General features: G+C 49.5%; 1 protein-coding gene across 19 annotated transcripts in view; it reads right to left on the reverse strand.

The window, feature by feature from the left end:
• Positions 1–25,024, reverse strand: part of PHLDB1 (pleckstrin homology like domain family B member 1) — a 500,781-nt gene that overhangs the window by 20,315 nt on the left and 455,442 nt on the right. For 10 of the 19 annotated variants that reach the window (XM_069614410.1, XM_069614414.1, XM_069614419.1 and 7 more), the window contains 4 exons: positions 16,837–16,881; positions 15,024–15,327; positions 7,208–7,301; positions 5,977–6,123 (listed from right to left, as the gene is read on the reverse strand). In XM_069614410.1, coding sequence (XP_069470511.1) covers positions 5,977–6,123; positions 7,208–7,301; positions 15,024–15,327; positions 16,837–16,881 — 590 coding nt within the window. The remainder of the gene's footprint in view (positions 1–5,976; positions 6,124–7,207; positions 7,302–15,023; positions 15,328–16,836; positions 16,882–25,024) is intronic. The other 9 variants (XM_069614427.1, XM_069614418.1, XM_069614425.1 and 6 more) reach the window with 3 other exon arrangements.

Below are 25,024 nucleotides of genomic sequence, written 5' to 3' on the forward strand. Positions count from 1 at the left end.
GATAGCATGACTTTATTGTACTCTTCAACCATAGTGAGTGGGTCTGTGGAGGCAGGGAGAGAGTTCAAAGTGGGGAGGATCAGAGGAATTAGTTTGTTGGCTGTTATATTCTTTTTATTCCTAGTGGGAACGGCAGGTGCCATGAAGGCGGCAAGGTGGGGAGCTGAGGATTCTAAAGAGAAGGAAATCAAATGGTGGTCAGACCAGGGCAGAGGTGTGATAGCAGTGACTGAGGTTTGGCAGTTGTGCTCCGCTATCCAGTCAAGAGTTCTACCTTTGGTGTGTGTAGAGCCTGTTACCTTTTGGGTGAATCCTAGTTCCTCGATAGAGTCATTAATCTGTGAAGCATTAGGATCTGAAGGGTCTTTGTAACCAAGATTAAAGTCTCCTAAGGGGAGGCTTGATGAGGCATTTTTAAGGTTCTCTGATAGGATATTGGTGAGATCTTCTTTGAAGGAGCCTAAAGGGCTTGGAGGTCTCTATATTAGGTGGATAGATATTGTTTGGGTGTTAGAGATAGTTAGTTTGGCAGTCAAGAGTTCACATGAGTCTACATTTAGTGGGGAAGCAAGTCTCAATGCTAGGCTAGTTTTGGCAATTATGGCTAGGCCGCCGCCCCGGGCAATGGTATGGTCTATTCTTAGGAGAGTGTAGTCCTCTGGGATGGCTAGTAACTTGAGGCCATTTTGCGGGTGGAAGGGGTGTGCGTGTCCAAATAGGTCCATGCATCTGATTTATGGGAAACTTTCTGATCTCCTCAAATTACACACACCGATAGACATTTTTGCATGCATTCAAAAAATGGCTGCCATTTCAGACACAACTGGAGCACAGATCAGAGAATAATTGACCAAACAATCTTTAAAAGCACATGACAGGTGGATGAAACGTCGCAAAAGGGTACTCAGTTTTATTTTTTTAAAAAACAGATTTGATGAAATCTTGAAGCACGGATAACATATTGCTACATAAATAAAAACATGCAAAGTGTGTACAAAAATGTGAACGCATACTGCAAAATACCTCCCAACCACAATGCCACTACGTGGGGGGCAAGGGGGATGAGACGGACATGGCATACAGAACTGCAGATGGAGCGTGAGGGGGGTAGGGGGAGATGAATAACAGCAGTGACGATACCTGCCTGGCTGAACGTATGGACCACCGGAGAGTGAGGGTAGGGAACACTACTTCCAGCCATGCGCACGGGAAGAGTGCGCTCACATAGGCTTTTTTGATTGTTTAAAAGAATGAATGATGGGAGAACAAACTCTGAAAATGTGTGGGACCATTCCCACACATTTTCCACGCTCACCGCACAGCAGAAAAATAGTCTTGTACTCTGGGAGGAAAGAGCTTACCAGTGCCGCCCACCCCTGTCATGTGTAGCCGACACGCAACAGCCGTGGTTACATCAAAACCCTTTGGCCATGGGCAGCCAGATTAGAATTTCAAGCCCCCATGGATTTGCATCTCCATTGTCAAACCTTGCTGGTGGCGGAGGATACTGAAGAATGTTAATTAGCAGGCCTCTGGGAAGGGCTGGGCGCAGGAAGAGACAATGTAGACCAATCACCAACACCTCTTTGTAATGCAATGTGTCAACTTGGTACGCACACCCCTCCTTGGTATGAAAGGGCAGTGAATGTCCTGTCTGGAACCACTCCTTTCAGAGAAGGGAAGTATGTGAATTGTAGGAGACGAACGTCTGCCTGCAACCCCCTACTTCAAAGGAGGCCCATGTTGTGATCAAGCGCTGCATAGGGCTCCGTTAATTAGGGAGACACTTCACTTTGATGTACAGCAGACAGGAAGAAGGGTGGGACTTAGAAGTATGTGTTGTCATCCTTCCCCTCTCTGTTGCCAAGCGCCCTGGTTCTGACCTGAAGCATCACTGAAGATTGTTGGTGGAGACCCAGGATTGGCTCACTTAAGTTAGACTTGGCCTACACAAATCCCTGGACCCTGTTTAGCTTTAAAAGAGGATTGAGCCCCTCACTGATCAGATCATCTGAATACTTTGCAAGGAGTAAGGAGGAGGACTCATTTGGACCTGAGCTGAAGGTACAGTCTACCTTACATCTTCCGCCAGTGAAGGAAGGCCAGGAGCTCCCAGAGGGAAGCATGATCCCTCCCTTAAATATATCCCAGGGAACAGAGGGAGATAGCAGACTAAGAGGGCCCGTCCACTAGCCCCAGACTGGTACCCAGTCAGCACACAGAGTGCCCTGCTAAGTTCTCACAGCAAGCTTCCTAGGTGGGAAGTGCCGCAGTCTCTCTGGCCAAAGGACAAGGCTGTTGCCTGCTAACCAAAGCGCCGGAGAGTCTCTGGACAAAGGACAAGGCTGTTGCCTGCCAACCCCCTCCTGAGCTTTGGGCAGTCCGCCTTGAATGGACACAAGCCCCACGAAGAAGCTAGGAGGAATGCCACACAAGCAACATCCAGCGCCCATCTTTTTAAGGACAATTTCGAGACAGTCGAGTCCTCAAACTGCATCCGGCTGCACCGCTGACTGTTGTCACGCCGCAGTCAACAGAGCCGGCCAAGATGCCTCAACCAGCTTTCCAGATCCGCCAACCAGCACAGAGACAATGAATCTTGGCCCTGAGCCGCTGTGCCAGACAGCGTGTAGACATCTGTCCAGCCTCGCTTGCCGAACTGCCTGCCGCCTGGTACCCGTAGCCGTCTCCCGCCACTAAATCTGTCTCTCGGGCTGCAAATCGCCCTGGAACCACCTCAACACTTTTGAGCACCAAGAACTTCTTCAGTACCAGGGTCATTGTGGTTCTGCCCCCCTGGTCCTTCTCTGAAGGCCCCTAAACACAGTTACGACCCATTGATGTTGAAACCAAAAAACCTCGAACAGTGAGACTGGTTGCTTTACCAAGTACCCTTCCGTCAGTATCCAGAGTGCATCCCTTTCCTTCGTGAAACTGTCTGTCCTCTGTGTTCCTTTACAGTGTGGGTTGCAATTGTAGTGTGCGAGAACTGTCTGTTGTAGTGATAATAAAGAAGATATTTATATACAACCTTGACTGACAGTCCCTTTTATCATTGGGTAAGAATTGTATTTTTTCACTGTGTTGCAACTAAGCAACGATCCACAGCCTTGCGGAGATAAACCTGCCGTTCCGTCCATGTTACCAAAAATTGGACATTGAGGTCTTATAATTTACTTGTATTCCAATCTGTTCAGATCCCTCCTGGTGTACTAGAGGTGAGGGGTTGATTGATAGTTTAGAAACCAATATTCATCCCTGGTCCACTAGTATCCCGAAAGTTGATTTGTCACAAGCCGTGCAAATGCTGTCTAGAAAGGCCAAAACCATGCTGCATTTGTGGTTCAATGACGTGAGAAAGATCACCTGCCCACCACTCTTAGATCGAGCTTTGCATCTGTAGTGTTCCTTCAGCCACAGCCAAGAAAAATATGCAGTAAGCGGAGTCTGCAAACTCAAACTGTGCATGGGGTACTTGGGTGTATCCACATTTCAATAGGCCATGGGCCAACAGCTACTAAAAAATAGATGTAATAAATGATTATAAGATCCAAGGTGGAGGGCTGCAGAATTGCAATTTCTCATGCAGGTCATCCGGGCATGGTGGGGACACCACCAGCCCAACTTCAGGGGAATAGTTTTGGGGCCACCAAATGTGGTGTTGGGAGAAATCACGTGCTCTCATCCAAAGGCCTTGCCCAAGTTATGGCGTGGTTTTGTCTTAATTGGTCATAGTAGCCTGTAGGAATCAACCGTGACCTACCGTTAGGGTCCTAACGCAACACAGTCATTGACTTCATGCACAGCAGAGCCACAAGTTAAAAGGGAATGCTTCATGAGTCTACTCTGAGGTCAGAGAACCAGTGTGTGATGAAGTGGTGAGTGTGTAAAATGCGCCCGTGGAAGACTGCCTTGACCCTAAGTGGGAGGGGACAATAGCCCTATCGTGTTGGCCAAGAAACCCAAGCTTTGGACCAATATTTACAGCAGGTGACACACAGGTACACGTTTGATGTGTGTGTCTGCCCACGCCATACACTAGCATGTGCGCGAGTATCACATGCAATCAGTTCATGTACACACACACACACACACTTCCCAGAAGGTACAGTACAGATAGAGTAGGTGTCTTGAAGCAGGACCAGTGTGTGCCAAAGAAGCTTCTATTCCAAGGTGTATACAGTTTCCATCTCTGAACCTGCGTTTTCTTTTGGTTTCTTTGAGGCACATTGGATGCAAGGAGACTTGGCCGTCACACCCATACCAGGTGAGGTCGTAGAGCTGAGCTGTGGAATGCGTGATGTCTCAGACTCCCGAGGCCAGTTCAGGCCCCTGCTGAGAATGTACACAGCGACGAGGCTGCAGGCTGAAATCCCAAGGCTAGAGGCTGCCTCGCAGCAATGGCACTGAAAGCCTTTCGCAACTGCAGGCTTCCTTGCCACCCTGTTCTCCCAAATTGACCTTTTGGTTATTATACCTGCTGTTTCATGGTTGGAGAATGGATTTAGCCACTCCGTGTGTATATAAGGATGAGCCAGGCCTGGGAGGGGCGGAGCAGTGAGCAGCCCTCCCATGCACTGGTGTGTCTGCATTACAGCCCATTTCTCTTCCCTTCTGGTCTCCTGTGTATGATTTGTGTCGAGCGCCGGTGGTGTCGTGAGCCTGTAACGAACACCATGCTGCATTTGTGGTTTGATGACGCGGGAAGGAGAGGCCACCAGCCCACCACTCTTTCAGATTGAGCTTTGCATCTGCAGTGCTCCTTCGGCCACGAAAAATGGGAAGTATGAGTGCCGTTAACGGGGTTCACAAACTCAACCTGTGCATGGGGTGCTTGGATGTATTAACATTTGAATAGGCCATCGGCTAACAACCATTCAAAACAGATTTAATAAATTGTTACAAGATCCAAGGTGGAGGGCTGGGGAATTGCAATTTCCCATGCAGGTCATCCGAGCATGGTTGGGACACCACAGGCCCAACTTCAGTGGAAACCTTTTGGGGCCACCAAATGTGGTGTTTGGAGAAATCATGTGCTCTCAGCCAAAGACCTTGCCGAAGTTGTGGTGTGGTGTGGTTTTGGTCTTAATTGGTCCTAGCAGCCTGTAAGAACCGATCGTTAGGGTCAAAGCGCAACACAGTCAATGACTTTATGCACAGCAGAGCAACAAGTTAAAAGGGAATGCTTAATGAGTCTACTCGGAGGTCAGAGAACCGGTGCGTGATGAAGTGGTGAGTGTGCAGAATGCGCCTGTGGAAGACTGCCATGACTCTACGTGCGAGGGGACAATAGCCCTATCGTGTTGGCCAAGAAACCCAAGCCGTCGGCCAATATTCACAGCAGGTGAAGCACAGGTACACGTTTGATGTGCGAATCTACCCACTCCATACACCAACACATGCAAGGGCTTGCTCACGTCACAGTCACACGCAATCGCTTCATGTGTGTACACACACACACACACAGAGTACAGATGAGGTGGAGGTCTTAAAGCAGGACAATGAAGTGCTAAAGAAACTTCTATTCCAAGGTTTGCACAGCTGAAGGTAAAAGAGCAGTGTGCATCTTTTTAGAAGTTGACAGTGCACCAAATGTCCTCACATTAGTCTGCAGTAGACTTCACCCTCATTACGTTGCTAAATCACGGAGCACCAATCCAGAAGATATTTTACTTTTCAGTTAATGCTGTATACATGAGTTGCCCCATGTTTCGCCTAAATGAGGCTTTATTAGGGCTCTCATCAGCAAGAATGTAAAATAGACTTTCCTGTAGCCGTTTGTTGTATCCATAAAGAGTCATGATTCAGGAAGGCATCTGTAGCATAGCTTAAATGCTGAAGTCAATATTTCAATCTTGGCTGCCCATTGTCCTATAAATCTTTGGCCAGCCCCTGATGATCTAGTGGCCTACATGTCCCATGACCGAGGTTGGCCATTTCTACAGGCTTCCCCAGCAGTCGCCGCCCACTCCTCACCTGTGAGAAATGCCGCTCCCTCATTTTGACCTCCTTCTCGATCAGTCGCTGCCGGTGCGTCGTCTCGTCCTGGAGGCGCCGCTCCAGGTCTTCTCGGCGCCGCCGCTCGTCGTCCAGGGCCTGCCTCCGCATCTCCATCTCCCGCTCCTGCAGACAGGGCAGCGGATGGTCAAATCACTTTGGACTCACCTGGCAGGTGGGTGGGGGCAAAGAGTAGGGAGTGTGTGTCAGGGGGGATAACTGGCCAAAACCACTGCCTTCTTTCCTCAGTTACGCAGTGGTTCGCTTCAGCTTGGGAGGGTTTTTGGATGGTCATAGTTACTGTGCAGGGTGGTTGAGGCTATGAGGCAGAAGATATACAATGCAGCCCTGCCATTTAAGTGGGCTCAGACCATGAACCCAGGCACACATATATGTGGAACTCCGGAGATTTGCGAAACATACATGTATTTTGGAAGGAGCGACTATGCCTTTCATTCTTACGCAGGTCAGCAAAGGAGAGCAATTTCGCTGGTCATTAGAAACCTGTCATGTTTTACAATATGATGCAACTGGCAACTCAGTAGGTTTGCGCCATGTGACCTCTGGCTGCGCGTGGAGGCTACCCGTTGCCAGGGCTATCTCTAGATTTCCGAGGTGGTGTAGGGTTGGTGCAAGTGAGCTCAAGAGATGGCTGGTTAGGTCTCACACCTCTTATAACAGTGTGAGATGCAGAGCACTACCGCCCCCCTCTCCCCACAACATGATGCCATCTCATTTCCCCAATGCGCACGAACCAGCATGCTTTCCTGGCAGCAAATGCTGTGGCATAATCACGGCACCAGGGTGGGATACACAGGCGTGGGGCGACAGGGACCAAGCCGTGTCCATTCGAGGTGCTGGAGGGGTAGAGAAAGCCGGGAGGAAACATGAACGTGCCAGAGTCACTGGAGGGGACGGAGAGGCAGAGAAGGGAGTGTAGAGTTGGACTGGGCACTGAAAAGGTGGGCGGGTGAGGGGGATTGTGCAGTGTTGAACGATTACCCGCTTCTAAGAAGGACTGGATCTAAACATGGGCTCAAGATTAAAGCATCAAGGCGCCCCCACCCCCTTATCCCCACCACCAAACTAAATCACGAAACGTTTAGCGAGAGGCAGACAAGAAGAGAGAGAGAGAAAGGGAGAGGCCCGGGGACACAGCCACAGACAGAGGCCCAGAGAGACAGAGTTACACAGCCAGCCTGATGCTTACCCGGGACTCCACGAGCCGGGCCTTCTCGGCGTGCGCCTCCTTCAGCATCTTCTCCATCTCCTCGATCTTCAGCACCTCCATCCCGCTGGCACTGCTGGCACAAGAGCACGCGCGGGTCACATGAGTGTGCAAGGGGCCTCATCATAAGCGCAGAATAGGGTCACGCGGGGGAGCATGGACCAAGCATAGGCCAGGGTTACAGCACAGAGCCGAGTGCACAAGCAGGGCAGGGTTACACTAAAGCACAGTACCGAGTGCACAAGCAGGGCAGGGTTACAGCACAGTGGCAAGTGCAAAAGGAGGGCAGGGTTACAGCATAGTACACAAGCAGGGCAGGGTTACAGCACAGTGCCAAGTGCACATGCAGGCAGGGCTACAGCACAGTGCTAAGTGCACAAGCAGGGCAGGGCTCAGCACAGTGCTAAGTGCACAAGCAGGGTAGGGGTACACTAAAGCACAGTACCGAGTGCACAAGCAGGGCAGGGTTACAGCACAGTGGCAAGTGCAAAAGCAGGGCAGGGTTACAGCATAGTGCACAAGCAGGGCAGGGTTACAGCACAGTGCCAAGTGCACATGCAGGCAGGGCTACAGCACAGTGCCAAGTGCACATGCAGGGCAGGGCTACAGCGCCAAGTGCACATGCAGGGCAGGGCAGGGTTACAGCACAGTGCCGAGTGCACATGCAGGGCAGGACAGGGTTACAGCACACTGCCGAGTGCACATGCAGGGCATGGTTACAGCACAGTGTCGAGTGCACATGCAGGGCAGGGTTACAGCACAATGCTGAGTGAAAAAGCAAGGCAGAGTTACAGCACAGTGCTGAGTGCAAAAGCAAGGCAGAGTTACAGCATAGTGCACAAGCAGGGCAGGGCTCAGCACAGTGCCGAGTGCACAAGCAGGGTAGGGTTACACTAAAGCACAGTACCGAGTGCACAAGCAGGGCAGGGTTACAGCACAGTGGCAAGTGCAAACGCAGGGCAGGGTTACAGCATAGTGCACAAGCAGGGCAGGCTACAGCACAGTTCTGAGTACACAAGCAGGGCAGGGCTACAGCACAGTGCCAAGTGCACATGCAGGGCAGGGCTACAGCACAGTGCCAAGTGCATATGCAGGGCAGGGCTACAGCACAGTGCCGAGTGCACATGCAGGGCAGGGTTACAGCACAGTGCCGAGTGCACATGCAGGGCAGGGTTACAGCACAGTGCCGAGTGCACATGCAGGGCAGGACAGGGTTACAGCACAGTGCCGAGTGCACATGCAGGGCATGGTTACAGCACAGTGCCGAGTGCACATGCAGGGCAGGGTTGGTTACAGCACAATGCTGAGTGAAAAAGCAAGGCAGAGTTACAGCACAGTGCCGAGTGCAAAAGCAAGGCAGAGTTACAGCATAGTGCACAAGCAGGGCAGGGCTACAGCACAGTGCCGAGTGCACATGCAGGGTTACAGCACAGTGCCGAGTGAAAAAGCAAGGCAGGGTTACAGCACAGTGCTGAGTGCACATGCAGGGCAGGGTTACAGCAGTGCCGAGTGCACATGCAGGGCAGGGTTGCAGCACAGTGCCAAGTGCCAAAATATGGGATAGCGCCACAGGAGCGCATGGTGCACACAATAGGGCACAGACATAAGCCTAAACCACACAGGACCACAGAGCGCAATCACCGGAAAGTGCAATGTGGGGGCACACAATAAAGTCACACCGAGAGTGCACACAAAAGCGCAAGACCGGGTCACACGAGTGCAAGCCGAGGGGGGGGTGAACTGGCAAGCAAACTGGACATGGGCAGGCAAGACTGGGTCACCCAACAGCAGAGGCTGGCCAGGGTCAACAGTGCCGGGGAGACGAGGGTACGACAGTGTCACGAGTTACTGGTGCACGCACGCACACACACGACTAGAACTCAGGCGCAGACTTTATTGTGCACCTGATTCTTATACCCCATCCCGTGCCCACTGTCTCCCAGGACGAGGGTCTTTCTCGCCTCCTTTCCCCTCCCAGTGGAGTAGCTTTGCTGAAAATGTTGTGGGGGGGGGGGGGGGGAGGGGCATGACATCTAAAGGAAAGGGACCCTTGTCAAATGATGGGGACACAATAGTATGCCACAAAAGTTGGGGGGCACCTCTGTCCCCCCACCCCCCTAAAATTACGCCCATGTCCCCTCTCGCCCCCTGTGCCCAAACTTACCTAAAACGCCTCTGGCAGGGCCTGGAGGCCATTGCAGCGGAAAAAGTGGGCAGGAAAGAATGCCCCTCCATGAGCAGTGTAAGGGCAAGAGGGGTACCCCTCGCTTATGGTACCTATCGGGAACACTAACACCACACCCCAACCTCCCAGCTGCTTCCACCTTCACCTGCCTCCCTATCACTCACCTGACCTCACTAGTGGAAACCAGCCCCCCCCGTGTCCCCATCACTCACCTGAGCTCACTAGTGGAAACCAGCCTCTCCGTGTCCCCATCACTCACCTGAGCTCACTAGTGGAAACCAGCCCCTCCCCCTGTCTCCCTATCACTCACCTGAGCGCACTAGTGGAAACCAGCTTGACCCGCCTCCCCATCACTCACCTGACCTCACTAGTGAAAACCCACTCTCACCCAACCTCACTAGGATACAAACTCCCCTAACCCCTGATCACTCATCTAAACCCAACCTCCCTGATCACTCGCCTCGCCGCCATAGTGAAAACGGCCTTCATCTATGCTACGATCACTCATCTTAACCCCCTCCTCTTGTTTCGGTTTTATGCCCTCTCCATCAGCAGTGTGCCTGACCCTGGTCAGCCGCCTTGCTACCTTGCCCTGGCCCGCTGGTATGCCCCCTCTGCACACCTTCTAGCGCCTGCTCCCAGGGTCCCCCTATCGCGTCTTTGTCCTCTCCCGGGTCTGGCTCCCCTCAGTCTCCCCCCTCTCCTCTTGCCCTTTGCCGGCTCTACGCCTGCATCCACTCCGCGTTCCCGCCTCCTCTCTAGTTTGAATTCTCATTAACTCTTTTCAAGAGGCTGGAAACCCCGGCGTGGATCCCCTGCTGCCACGGACTCTAGGTCTTTGGTAGTGGTAGGTGGACAATGCAGGGGGGTTAGAGTGTTTGGGCGGGGGACGCCGACAGGGGCTGGACAAGGAGAGTCTCTGGGGAGCATGGAGAACGGCGGGGGCGGGGCCATGCCGTATATCTGGGGGGGGGGGAGGGACGAGAAGTTGTGGACTAGAAGCTTTTGGGGCCTCGATTTTGGGGGGTGGGTGTAAGGAGGAAGATAAGTTTACGGGGTTAAGGCCTCTGAGGTGGGGGAGGTGCGGGGGGGGGTTTGCACAGGGTAGGATTGCAATTGCTGGTTTTACTTATAATGCATTATTTGAAACGGGGGGCGGGGCATAGGGCAGCCAACCCAACTCCTCTGCCCAGGTTTGCAGCCGGTCACAATTATGGAGCCAGGCAGTTGTAATTACTTGCAGTGGCCCGCGACCCCCGCCCCTACCTCCTCCTCCACACCCCTACCTCCTCCTCCACACCTCTACCTCCTCCTCCACACCCCTTCCTCCTCCTCCACACCCCTACCTCCTCCTCCACACATGGCTGATGTAAACAGAGCAGGGAATACACGGGAGTTAATGCAGCACGCGACTCGGGGGTGGGGGGGGGTTCAGAGATCACAGTGATTAAAGGCTCCCACGAAGGGGGCGATTGGGCATGGGGTGCTCAACAGTTACATGTCACTTTACGGACACTGGAGTCCCGTCTCCTTACACTCAAATCCCACCCCCGTCAAATCCGATACCCACTTCTTACCCACTGTGAACTCTGGGGAAAGGGGGAGCTCCAGTTTCAGCGAATCTATTGGCGGTAGCGTGAGGGTCACGGTACACACACACGGGGTATGTCCGAGACTCTAGCATAATAAAAGCGGGCACCTCGCAGGGCACTGGTGTAGGGCTGTAGGCACTCCAAGACAGTGACGATGCAACCTGTCTAGTATGCGTGGGCTGTGCTGAACACGTGCGTAGGATGACGAAGGCTAGGGGGCGCTAGCCATCTCAAAAGGTCTACACGAAGATGCTGTTGGCAGGGCATGAGATCTGAGCAGGTCTAGGGTGGTACAGCCTGGCTGGGAGGAGGGCAGTGTCCGAGCTTAACACCACGATTACCGAGATGATTTACACCGCGGGAAAAGGCTGCACACTCTTTCCTTTGTGTTTCCTCTTCTGAGACAGTCGACGTGTTTAGTGGAGGAGCCTGACTAGGGGCCAGGGGGCAGGGTGGGGGGCACGGACGAAGGGGAAGCAGGGCTGGGGAGTGATGGAGGCAATGCCTAGGGTGGTGAAGGTGGATCCTGGCTAGGGGATGGCTAGTATTTCAGAAGTTCTAGATGAAGGGGAAGCAAGGCTGGGGAGTGACGTCAGGGAATGCCTAGGGTGGTGAAGGTGGATCCTGGCTAGGGGATTGCTAGTATTTCGGAAGTTCTAGATGAAGGGGAAGCAAGGCAAGGCTGGGGAGTGATGTCAGGGAATGCCTAGGGTGGTGAAAGTGGATCCTGGCTAGGGGATTGCTAGTATTTCAGAAGTTCTATATGAAGGGGAAGCAAGGCTGGGGAGTGACGTCAGGGAATGCCTAGGGTGGTAAAAGTGGATCCTGGCTAGGGGATTGCTAGTATTTCAGAAGTTCTAGATGAAGGGGAAGTAAGGCTGGGGAGTGACGTCAGGGAATGCCTAGGGTGGTGAAGGTGGATCCTGGCTAGGGGGTTGCTAGTATTTCAGAAGTTCTAGATGAAGGGGAAGCAAGGTAAGGCTGGGGAGTGATGTAGGGAATGCCTAGGGTGGTGAAGGTGGATCCTGGCTAGGGGATGGCTAGCATTTCAGAATTTCTAGATGAAGGGGAAGCAAGGCTCGGGAGTGATGTAGGGAATGCCTAGGGTGGTGAAGGTGGATCCTGGATAGGGAACACACCGTCTCAGAAGATACAGGATGTTGACAGGTGGATGCTGAAAAGGGCATTGGGTTCTACGAAGGACTAGAGCAATGACAGTGGGTTTGGCTATGAGGAACAAGGGGTCTTGGAAAGTGCAGGGGTGAAGCTGGCCGTTACACGGGGTGAAGAGGGAACCAGGATGTTTCAACAGTTCTAGCTGAGGGTAGAATCTGGCTTGGGGACATTGTGCGTCTCAGAAGATCTACAGGGGCGAATGAATGCATTAGTACAGGAGATCATGGCCAGCTGAACTGCCTTGGGAGCACAGGTCATTAGAACGTGGGCTGCTCTTCAGGGTCAGCGGAATAGATGCATTTTCAGTTTTCCCCCAAAATTTATTGGATAAGATTCCTTCCAGTGATCTGGAAGGAGCACATTTCCAACCAAAGGGCCCTGAAAATGAAAGCACCTTCCGACAGAACAGGCAAAGGAACTCTGGGTAGATTCCCATAGAAGAAGACAGCACTTCGTGTGATCCACACCAGCTCTGCCATACACTTCTTGTGATGCCAATAAAGCCGTTAAACATTGCGGTGGTGTAGTGCCACACACCAAGGGCGGTGGCCAACTAGAGGGCGATGCTGGCGTGAGTGGTGCGCTTCACTGGAACTTGTTGTCCAACTAAAATACCTACCTACCCCAAGTCCACTTTCCTGTTTTGCGCGATTTAAGGAGCCCCCCCCCCATCTAGAGCTTCTTTTTCATTGGTACTGGGAGCCCGGCTCGTGCCTGGACTAAGCAATACCCTTCAGCGGCCCCCTCTGACACGGGGCAGGACTGCAGTTCACTAGTTCTAGCCTAGGCGGTGCCGAGTCAGAAATCAACCCCCTTTTGGAGGTAGATGCATTTGGTAACGAGACCTATCAATTCAGCACTTTGAGGAAATAGCTCTCATCGGCTGCTGCATGAAGACCTGATATTATCACCAATAATAGAATAAACCTGGGTCGGGAGTCAGTGGCTTTGACTCCATGTTATGTTGTCTTGGATTGTAGTTTAATACTCCAAAAGAGCTAATATTTTGCTTAAAGCAGTACATTATGCCATTTTCTGTGTTAGCATGGAGAGTGCTCCATTACTACAAGGAAAGAATGTAGCCTTTTAGTCTGTAAAATAGAGTGCTATTGCTAACGCATGCGCAGTGGCGACTCGCTTTGTGTGTGTAGCCCCCCCCCCTGGCTTGATGGCAGGAATCACAATCCATTGTCGTCTTGTGGTCATGGTGTCGGCATGCAGAAGTTGGGAGCAGGGGGCAAGTGAAACACACGTGTTTGTTATGTGTGTATGTCTGCAACTGTATTTGTCCGAGTACGTGTGTGTATGCTTTTGCATGTAAGGAGTTGTCAGAGTGCTGTATGAATGTGCAGTAGGAGGGCATGTTGTGTTAATGTATGAATGCGTGGGTGAAAGAGTAGGAGTATATTGTGTGAATGAGAGCGTGTGTGCTTAGAGCTGTGTTTGCTGAGTGCATGAAGGGGGAGGAGGCCTTTAATTTGAGGATGGGGGCTACTGGCGGCATTGCATTTTATATTGGGAATCAAGGGTAAAGCAAACATAAGGACTGCTAGTACATAGCTAGACTGGCAGACTTTGGTGCAGCTAGTCTAGTTCTATTTTCTTATTGTGGCATGGCATTTTTGTTTTGCAGGTATGAAGGGTGAAGCCAGTGTGAGGAGTGTTACATTGCTATACTGCCCTTCATTTGTGCTGCCAGTCTGGATCTACTTTCTTACTGTGGCATGGCATTTTTTTCTACTAGCAAAGCAAATTTGAGTAAGTTCTTATATTGTAATAATGGCACATCTTGTTGCTGTCTGCAGGGGGCACAGCCAGCATGAACATATATTTTATATCAGCATATATTCTGGTGAAAGGTGTCATGAAAACATTGCTCCTGGGCACTGTTGGCAATTTGCATCTATTGGATTTTTTCATATGCCAATTGGCTTTCTACCCAATTTTACACGATAAAGCTCCCATGCCCCTTTGGTTATCTCAGGCTCCCTCGCTACGCTTGGTCGCTCCCGTACATTCGAGGCAAACATTTACGCACCTCCAATTAAAAAATGTGCCCGCAGCCACTGCTCAGGTGCTCACTTGCAATGCACTCCAGCTAAATTGGCAACCTACCCAGAGGTCCTTTTATGTTTAATAATGTCTGTCAATCTGACACGTTTGCGTCCAAGAACTTGAATACCTTTTCTTGCAACCCTCCAGTTTACATTTAGGGAAGGCCAAAAGGCAAAGATTTTTGGTACGGTTGATGGAGTGAAATGCTTCAGTACAAATATGCTCTAGTTTTGCCTGGCCACGCTTTAAAAGGTAAGAAAAGTTCTTTGAAGAACTTGCAGTATTCAAAGCTTGGATTGGTCAACCCCCCTACCACTTTTACCCCATATCATTTCAGTATCATCAGAAGTATTGAGGGGAAAGGGACCACTGGGATGGCGACACCGCTCCAGTCAGTACTGCTGAAAAACATGCCAGTAACAGGTTGATCCTTTTTACTGCCCCGACATTGTCCTGAATCTAAGGAATTGCCTCCAGCACTCGGCTAGAGGTATTTCCTCCAAAATATAGGAGGAATTATCGCTAGCCGAATGGCCACCAGTGGCGATTCTTTAATTCGCAATGAGACTGCAAAATGGCAAATAACCAAAACTTGCCCGTTGCGTGAAAGGTAAAGAGGGTTTGCAGAATTATCGTGGGAAATTCTGCTATACTCTTAACGATGCCCGTAGCTAGGCTTGGTATGGAGCACAAGGGGTTCCCACAAGGTCAACGCATGGCATATCTGGCCAACACAGGCTACCACAGAAGTTCTAGGGCAAAGAAGGTGCTTTTGGCTATGGTGCATCACCTGGACATGTTATCCGGGGAGCAAGCAGAGTTGTTGCCGGTCGAGACACTGGTCTCCATGCTGTCGGAACTCTCCAGGCTGAGGGTGTCATAGGCATGGTCTCCGTCGTCGCCCCGGTGGTGCAGGCTGAGCGCGTGGTGCTGGTGATGCAGGATAGAGTGGTGCATGAGTGGGGGGCCTGTCCCCGGCAGCGAGTAGAGGTTGTGGTGAGCGTGGAGCGCATCCCACTGGGACTGGGCCTCCACTGCAGCCTTCTGTTTCAGCTCCGCAAGGCGCCGGCGTTGCTCGTCAATCACCTGCTGACCTGCAAGAGAGCAATAGAGGAGCACAACTGTGATGAGAGGTTCAGCAGGGCACGGGCACACAGCAAAAGCCACCCCTTTCCCCAAATCCCAGTGAACGACGAGGGGATGTGAGAAACAAAAAACCAAGAGGACACACAAACAAATCACGTGCAGTCACTGTGGACAACCAAGGAAACAAACATGACACCACAAACTCCATACGCCAATGAGGAGAACCACAACTTGGCACAATAGAAACTACCCATCACTGTGCCAAAAACAGGAGAAACAAAAAACACAAATTCAAGCACAACAAAAACTTCATGTCATGCTAGGCAACAAGAGTAATACGTAAACAAAGACACAAACGGTATGGCTGTAGACAAACTGGGAATGCAACAGTGTTCGTCCCTATGGAAAAAACAACACAAACACAGAGCACAATACGCTCCACATCACTGTGGAAAACTATATCTAATACACTGGGCAACCAGGAGATGAAACAGGTACTTCTTTGCTCCAGGGTTAACTCGGAGAACCATCAGTAATCACAATAGACACCCAACATAACCTCCCATCATTGTGGATACAATCTTCATAGCTCTGTGGACAACCAGGGCAAACAATCAGTATCACAATATAAACTCATCGATAAGGACTGGGAAAGGATGCACCACAGCAGACTCCTCATCACCGTGGGCAAAGGGGACCGACACACAATACAGCCCCAACACTGCTGAAACTATGGACTCACACATACATTCCAGCAGGGGAGGGACACAGCTCAACACAAACTCCACAACACTGGACAACGAGGAGAGCCCCATTCACAACACAACCTCCTCATTCTTGAGGGTAAATAGGGGACACGATCAGGCAATGTTGATCATTGTGGGAAAATGTAGCAGTCACACAACACTAACTCTGAACAACAAACAGAGCTCAAAACAAATCACCCAACGCTGTAGATGACGAGCAGACAGACAACTCCCCATCACTGTTGATAACAAGAAAGCACAAACGCAACAGAAATGCACAAGCACACAGGCATTCACAAACCCTTCGAGCATCCGGGAACCAACACACACCACTGCCAGCCTGGTCACTGGGGACATCAGGCAGTGCACATCACACAGGGATAATTGGGCAGCTTCCCGCAACAGAGAGAGTAAAGGAGGGGGCAGGGAAATAAAAGATAGGACCAGAATCATCATTAGATTACCACAAACCCCACCATGTGAGTCAGGCAAAAGACATGCACAAATGCAGGCAGAAAACAGGCACATGGTGGTTGCAACAGGCAGGCTAAAGTAAGGGGCAACGGCAGCCCCACGGTAGACTGGTGTTGACGCAACCAGAAGTGGCCCAGCTGGACCAGACTGAGCAGTTCCTTAAAATGGGGCTCCAACTGGGGCCAGAAGTTGTTTTTGTTCTTTTCAAAATGGTATCAGGCGTTTGAAAACCAAATAACATGCAAATGCCATCGGTCTCATCTTGGACACCCCGGCCCACGACATAGCATGCGCTACCTGTTCCATCATCGGGCAGGAGGGCCTCCAGGGGGAGCAAGTCATCTGCCACATATGGAGGCGGAAGGGAAGAACCAGAGGAAAGGTGAGCTGGCAAGCCGAAGAGACAAGCAGGATATAGCGCACCAAGCCCTCACACGCCCTCACCAGTCAACGCCCCCGCCAGAGATTATTAAAAAAAATGATCCAAGGATTCACCACCATCACACATTCAGAAAACTGCACTTCAACAAATAATTCCCTTGGCTACATCCTCTAGCCCCTTAGAAGTACTCCTATCCATGAGAGGTCCTCACACCAACAACTAGATGCACACGCCACTCGTAATATTAAAACTGAATGGTATGTAGTGATAAAATTGCGGCAAAAATGTCGCCTGTACAAAAAAAAAAGAAATGCTGTGGTTTGACCCGTTAAAGGTGTACCCCATTACACGATTTAAGGGGAGCGGGGTTGCAGGGGTGTCCCCCACTCCCCTTAAATGGTATAATGGGTCCAGGGGTTGCAGGGGGGGTCCCCCGGATCCTTTTCATGGATTGGGGTGGCAAAACCACTGCCTTTTTGCTGCAATATTTTGTGTCCACAGCCATTTTTGCCGCGATTTTAACACATTGGATAAAAGTATGAAGATTTCAGTTGGTTCAAAGTCCAACTTCACCATCCAAATGGTGCCCTCTCCCCCATACATGAACCACTTTAAAACACTTCCTTGCCCACCCCGTGAAGAATCACCCAATGGAAGCCCTCTGGTTTAAAACCCTGCTTTGTATGGTTCACTTCCTGCAGAAGCTGCTATTCACACAAGGCAGTGTGTAAAATTAAATGTGCAGCGAGTAAGCAAAGAGTTACTTACTAGTAACCAGATTTGTTATGCTCTGCATTTTTATGCAATTTGGTGGTTTAGTCCAGAATTGGAACTGGTTTTCGTTAAAAATATAAAAATCGGTGTGGAGCCGACTCCAAACCCACAACATCCCACACATCCAAGCCATCGTTAGAAAGTTATTTCATGTACACTCTTCCAAGTGTCGTCCGTGTGTGTGAGTGTATATATATATACGATTTGAAAGGGCAGAAAGAGCTCTATAGGATTGTATAAGAAATATTGTTTCAAGAACAGTCATGTAAAGCGTGACTCCTAAAGAGTGACCCGCGCTGTGTTTTAACTTCAAAGTAGTATTGGTGCCGTGACGGAAGGCTCATTGGGTGAAGGGCGGGATAGGCTGGTCTTTTTTTGATTATTCCAATAAAAAAAAAAAAAATGATGCAGGTAATACTGTTCCTGAAAGGGTGGTGTCATAATCGGACCCACTCTTTCGTAAATGCTCCATGCCAATATTATAGCGCTGCATGTTCCTTTGTAGAGCCAGCCTCCGGATGCACTCAGCACTAGCCCTGCAGTGGCACAGGGTGGGTTCAAAGGCCACACAGGCATTCCTCACAGCTACTGGAACACAAAATTCCTGCAAGTAGAGGTGGCTTTTTATCTTCCGCACCTGTGGTTCAAAACTTAGATTGCATTACTTGGTAATTCTGGTGACGCATACATCTTTAAGCCATCTCTTGTTGGGGGCGTGGGGACTACTAAGACCTCACAATTATACAGCCACTGCAATTTGAAATCACACTCGTGTCAGCTCTGCAAGCAGGGACAAGCAATAAGAGTACTGAGGTGTATTCGGGTCTGGTGTGACTGTCTCCACAGCTGCCAGGTGGTACAATGGCCAGGATGCTGTGCTTTTTTCTTCCCGCAGGACAGTCAACACCTTCCTCTCAGGGCAGATCTCCTGGGAATTGGTACTTCAAAGGCAGCAGTTACAAAGCTACACACTCTCACTAGAAGACATGGGAAGGGGCAGAGTAGCCAGAAGGGAGAAGTGGGCTGAGAGGGTGGGGAGAGGGGCTGTTCAACTTCTTGCTTTCGGCTGTTCTGGCTCTACCACTTCCTGTCCCCTACACCCCCACCCTTTCATGCTAGTAAGGCACTCCGGCAAAGGGCATTTGTTGCAAAGCCTGTATGGAACCCCTTACAGCAGGCTTGCTGTGGACCAATCCAACAATATTCACTGGATCTCTGTTGGCAGCACAGCCAGCTCCAAAGTATTCTGCCATAGAGGTGAGGCAGACGGCATCCAAGCCAGATGCGAGCGCTGTCCCCAGCCATCCACGGGGAACAGTGGGGGTGACTGCTGTGGACCAAGACCACTCTACTGACTGCACTGGAGCCAGGAACGTGTTCACTGGTGGTGAATTATCCTATGTAAGAGCCAGCCAAGCTCCATGGAGGGGGTGTGCAGAACAGAAAGACTCGCCTTGTCCGGGAGCCCACGGATTAAGCCTCTCGGAAAACCAGAAGTCTAGAAGAAGATTGAAACCTTGTTTCAATGCTTTCAGACATCTTCAGGCTGGATGCACTGAGCGAAACGCACTTCTAGCCACAACAGTACCCACAGTGCCGATTTTGGCACTCACAAGCCTTCAAACTGCTTCCTGCATTTCGAGTCTTGACCCAGTGAAGCGAACCTACTTGTTTCGACCTGATTGCAGGCTCGACATTGTGGGAGCAACAGACTAGAGCGCGGATTTGACTACTGGAAGCCATCAACTCGGCCGTCTCAAAAGCCAACTCTACCCAACACAACCATTATCTCACCGCTGACTCAACAACTGCTGCACTCAACTGTCTGAATCCATCATTTTACCTTCTCAAATGCTGGCTCGACCCATCGTGAGCCCATACTTCAAACAGACTCCATGCCACTGCCAGTGGGATCCAATCGAATTGAATGGCTCGACAATAGGTCAACTGTGGCAAAAGGGGCTAGAAGCTCAGATCGACACTCTCGAGTGCCAAAGACAAGCATACAAGGTATTGTGCAGAAGCCCTGCCCCCCTGGTCCACCTTGGGGAACATAATGATTTAAACCTGCTCTATTCGTTTCCTCAAAGAAATATCCTCTAACAGCAACACTCTTGCCAACCTATTGCCTAAACACCCCTGCTCGTCTACCCAGAGGGCCCTATTACAAAGGTCTGCATTGTCTGTGTTTCCTTTACAGGGGTGGGTTTTTCTAGTATTTTATTATTAGTTGATTGCATTGTTTGATTAAAGACTATATTTTTGTAGAATCTTGGCTGGACATTTTCATTTGGAAGCATTGTAATACAGCCGTTTGGGTGATCAGCTCACACCCTTCCTGAAGATAAAGCCTGCCCTCTGCCTACTGTGAGAAACCTGAAGGCATTGCACTTACTAGTCCCCAGGGATCTGTCATCCAGGTGGCCAGGACACTGCCATCACTATTGTAGCCAGTTCCTGGGGGTGGATCAGTGTGGGAGGATTACCTGGATGAGAGGTCCTCCGGGAGTGGACGTGGGACAGACGAGTGAGATGCCGTACTCCCCCCCCCCCCCTCCTTATAATTCCTTTTCCCCATCCTACCCCATAGGATATTCAGAAGGTCTTCCCCTGCCCTTTTCCGGCACAAGCACTTTTACACCATGAAAGACAACAGACTAACACAAGAGCCATTTACCCGACATGTCCCAACACAAGGGTCAGGCAGTCAGGCAATTGACAATAACTACACACACCTGACGGCTCTTTCCCTTCCCCATAGGAATAAAAGGTGGAGCACGAGAGCACACTTTGAGCAAGGCAAAACGCACGAGGAGGCAGCTGTTCCAGGACGGCAGTTCAAAAGGAGGAAAAAAAAAAAAATAATCGGCGAGAACAGAAAGGACGACAAGGAGGGAAGTGCCCTTGCCTTTTTTGACCCAGACCCACAAAGCCTCCGTGAAATGAAATGTAAGACCAAGAACTACAGCGAACGTGTGGTGTAACAGATGTCAACGTTGCATGGGGACCTCCCACACCGATAACCAAGGCGGAGAGAGGCGCTTGCTACCGTGGTACCGTCCTTGTCTCCAGAGGCAAGAAACGCAGAGGAGTGTAGCACAGCCAGTGAGTCAGAGGGAGAACTGATAGTAGACCGAGCTGAGTTGAGCGACGGTTGCAAACGGCAACATGATATGAATTGAAAGAACTGATGAACAAATAACTCGTGTCACTGAATTTTTAAAGCCCTGGGAAAGACCAGCTTCAGAGTGGTCCGGTGCCACGTGGGCACTCATTTGACAGACTCTGGCTGGTCCCATTTTGTTGAAACTACCGATACCAGGAAGCCATAGGAGAGCCTGGAGTAAGAAAAAGTGGTCATACGAGGGTCAATCAAAGTCTTTGACACGCTGAGGAAACAAAGTGAACGTTGGTTACTGGGGCAAATGTGAACCCGACTGAGGGATGCCTACGAGCTAGAGCTACCATTCTTTCACGATTGGACTATGGCAATGCGATCCTTGCTGGTGCCAGCAAGCAAAGCTCACATAAGTACCAACTGATTCAAAATCAGGCGATAAGAATCATCAAACTAAAATCAAGGAGAGATCACATCAGCGTAGCCAGACGCGACCTACATTGGTTAAAAATGGAAGACCGTGTACAATTCAAGTCCTTGTGCCTAACCCATAAATGCCTCTATGGAAAAGCACCTGCCTACCTTAAGACCAAACTTACACCCTACAACCACACCAGAACATTAAGATCTGAAGCCAAGGGATTGATAACAACACCTAAATTCAAAAAAGAACTATGTCTAGGAAGAGCTTTCCCCACTCGTGCGGCTGCACTCTGGAACAAACTCCCTACTAACCTTAGACTGGAATCAAATCTATTCTCCTTCCGTAAAAAACTTAAAACCTTGCTTTTTAAGTAATTCGAGATATAGCTTTACGACCTCTGATGGACAACCCCTATATGTAATGAAGCGTCCTGTATACTGTTTGCCCCCACTACTTGTCTACGTTCTCCTTGTAAGCGCCTCGATGCTTGCGAGCAGTTCGGCGCTATACAAATAAACAAATAATAATAATAATAAATAAATAAAAGGGTGACCAGTAACAACCCAGAGAACATTGTGTCAATAGAAGTATGTGAAGCCGAACTGGGGACTGAGACCCGGACTTGGGTAAGAAAAGAACCTAAGGGGTCTAGTGAACTGTGGCAAGTGTGAACCCGACGGAGAGATGCCAAGAGAAAGCTAGGGGAATGTAACCCCGCTTTCTAATGAACTGCGAAATTGCAAGCTAAGGCAAGTGTGAACCCGATGGAGGGATGCCGAAAGAAAGCTAGGGGAAGGGAACCCCGCTTTTCCAGCTTCCACACTCACTATGTGTTGCAGGCAAAGGCCTGCTTTCTCTCGACCCACTACCCACCCCTACTGGAGCTGATTGGCTCCTGCCATGCATCACGTGGCCGGATGCACCCTTCTTCAGGAAACAGACCCAGGGCAGCATTGACCGGGCAGCCAGCTGACTAAAGGCAAGAGGCAAAGGGAAGGTCACTGGGGCAGCACACATTCCCTATTTGCCCCTGTTCACCAATGGATGCCCGACAGTACACCCTACACCGACAACCAGGCAAGGTGGTCCGGGCAGGGAGAACAGTCATTACTGTGCTCCTGAAAACCCTGCCACGCTTATATTACTACTATCTGCTCTTAATGTGTCGATTTACATTATGCTCTTTAGTTTACCATTGGGCTGACACTAGATCGCATCTAGAGGATCTGGTAGGGTGACCAATCTGTTGCGCTGGGAAAAGGGTGGGAGGTAGGTAATGTATTGCACCGGGCAATTTAGTGACTCCAGGTTCACTTATTCACTTATACTCATGCAGTGTTTGAATCTAGGTGCATTTTATGTTATGCTCTGAATACATGTGCATTTTCACACAGCATATGTTCCAATCTAGGTGTATTTTTCACACAGCGTATGCTTTGAATCTGGGTGCAGTTTTACACAGCATATGTTCCAATCTAGGTGTATTTTTCAAACAGCATATGTTTTGAATCTGGGTGTATTTTCACACAGTGTATGTTTTGAATGTGGGTGTATTTTCACACAGCATAGGTTTTGACTCTACAAGAAATGTCACCGGATTATGCCTTGCCACACGTCAAACTACCTGAGGGCAGCCAATGTGTTGAATTTGGATGTTTGTTGGGGGCTGCCATTTTATAGAATTCAGATCAACGTGAAACAAATGCCCATGAACTCACTAACCACTCACATTTTATGCCCACTCACCCTAAAACACAGAACATACTACATACCTCTACCACAACAAAACATAAGGGCATCACAAACCACAATGAACTACACCGAACCGTAAACTAAGCCAACCACACAAACTGCTCACACATCCACACACCAAGCACAACATTTCAACCACCAAACAACACAAACCAGCAAACAGTGACCAGTTTCTCCAAACCCAATTGCTACCAACAGCACATCAAAGCTCTTGTGCTTTTCCCTCTCAATCCCACTAACAAGGCTCCCCAGGCCTCCTTCCTTTTCAGATCCGCCAGAGCACCATGAGACTAGGTAAGTGACAGCAGCGCAAGGAGACCAAATAACATAACATTCTGGCCATCTTGTTTTTATATCAAGCCAACAGAGTGACGTTTGGGAAAGGTATGCACTGACCTCCATTTCACAGCTTTACATATGTTTCCTACTAGAATGCAGCCCAAAGGGCATTGGTTGTAGATTTTTTCTAGTTGAGGTTTTAACAATCTTCCTGCCCATCTAATAGAGACGTGTAGACATTTCACAATCCGTATAAGACATTCTCCAGTTTCATAGAATTAAAGGGTGCACACGATTGTTGGTAATTTACCCTTTATTCTTGTCAATATTCTCTCTGAAACCTGAAGGGGAACCAACTCTGCCTTCAAAAGGAACATATTGATTAGTGCTAAGACCAGCGTAAAGAATGTGTTGCGTTTTTCCTCAATGACTACCAATTTTTCAAAAAGAAGGCTCAGTGCCCTCAAAATCTGGAAAGTGCTCTTCAAATTCTGGGCACCTCAGGCTCTGTCCACACAGTACTTGAAAGCTCTTTAGCATTTCATGCATTTAAGCCCTTCCCAGGTGTGCCAAGCTCGTTAAAGAAAAAAAAAACCTGCAAATTCAATATGTGAAAAGCTGACATGACAATACAAATGGGGCTCAGATGAGTTTGTAGAATTGCTTGAATTATTTTCCAATTGGCATAGCCTGCAATTTGCTTACTCTTCTAAAGGAAGTGATGACCATCACAATAACACTACCTACTTCTGCAACATATTTAGGCATTGGGTCAAATTAAGGAATCCAATGAACCTGGTGAGAACTCGCTTACACGCCCAACCTGGAAGTGGTGCATGGTTGCTAGTAGTCTTTTCAGACTGAGAAGCGCGTTATCACATCTTCAAATTAAGCTCCGGTTCCATTCGTCTACCCCGAAGCGCATGTAAATCAGAGCAACCATGTTCCAGAAGGCAGTGCGGTAGTTGCAATATTGTTTTTGGAAAGATTGGAACCTCTGCTGAAGATGCGTGGAGTGAATTATCGTTTTATATTTCTGATTAATATCGGGGAGATTAACTACATATCGAACAGAAATTATGGCTTTAGATAGAATTGTGCATTTTGAAGATGATAGCCATCAAAAGGAATAATGTTTAACATATTAAAATATGTATTTTCTAGTTAAACTAGAATTCCTTTACTGAACCTTACGCAACCACTAGATGGTGACATAACCGGAAAATGACTTGCATATTAATGTTGAAAAACGTTCTAGAGGGCCCTTTGTCTTCCCCTGTTAAATGCTACCTATCCGCCTCAAACAGAAGCTCTTCCCAAGCATGGCTCTTCTTGAGGACGGGATAAAAATCCATGTTCTTCCCAGCTTTTAATTTTTTAAAAATGTTAAATTTAATTTCTTTTTTAAACGTAAATGAAGTTCCGATTCATTTGACCCATAACCAGATCAACAAACATTGTCAGTTCAACATCCGACATAGAATCTAGTGGTGGTTGTTCTATGCGTTTGGAGAAGATTCCTCTGCAGCATTGGGCAACATAATGCCCGAAGGCAGGAGTTTGCAACCTTTGTGTCTCTAGAGGTTTTGGAATGCTAGTCCCATCAGCCCAGCATAGTATGGGATCGTATGAGCTGTAGTCCAAAACACTGGAGCACCACGGATCAGAGACCCCCCCCCCTCTGTTCTACGGCAACACTTTCTGCTTCAAAGCCACTGGACGGATGAATGCTACGATTTCAAAGCCATCCTTAACT

This window comes from Ambystoma mexicanum, chromosome 9, assembly GCF_040938575.1.
Source record: "Ambystoma mexicanum isolate Mex_15411 chromosome 9, UKY_AmexF1_1, whole genome shotgun sequence".
NCBI classification, from domain to species: domain Eukaryota; kingdom Metazoa; phylum Chordata; class Amphibia; order Caudata; family Ambystomatidae; genus Ambystoma; species Ambystoma mexicanum.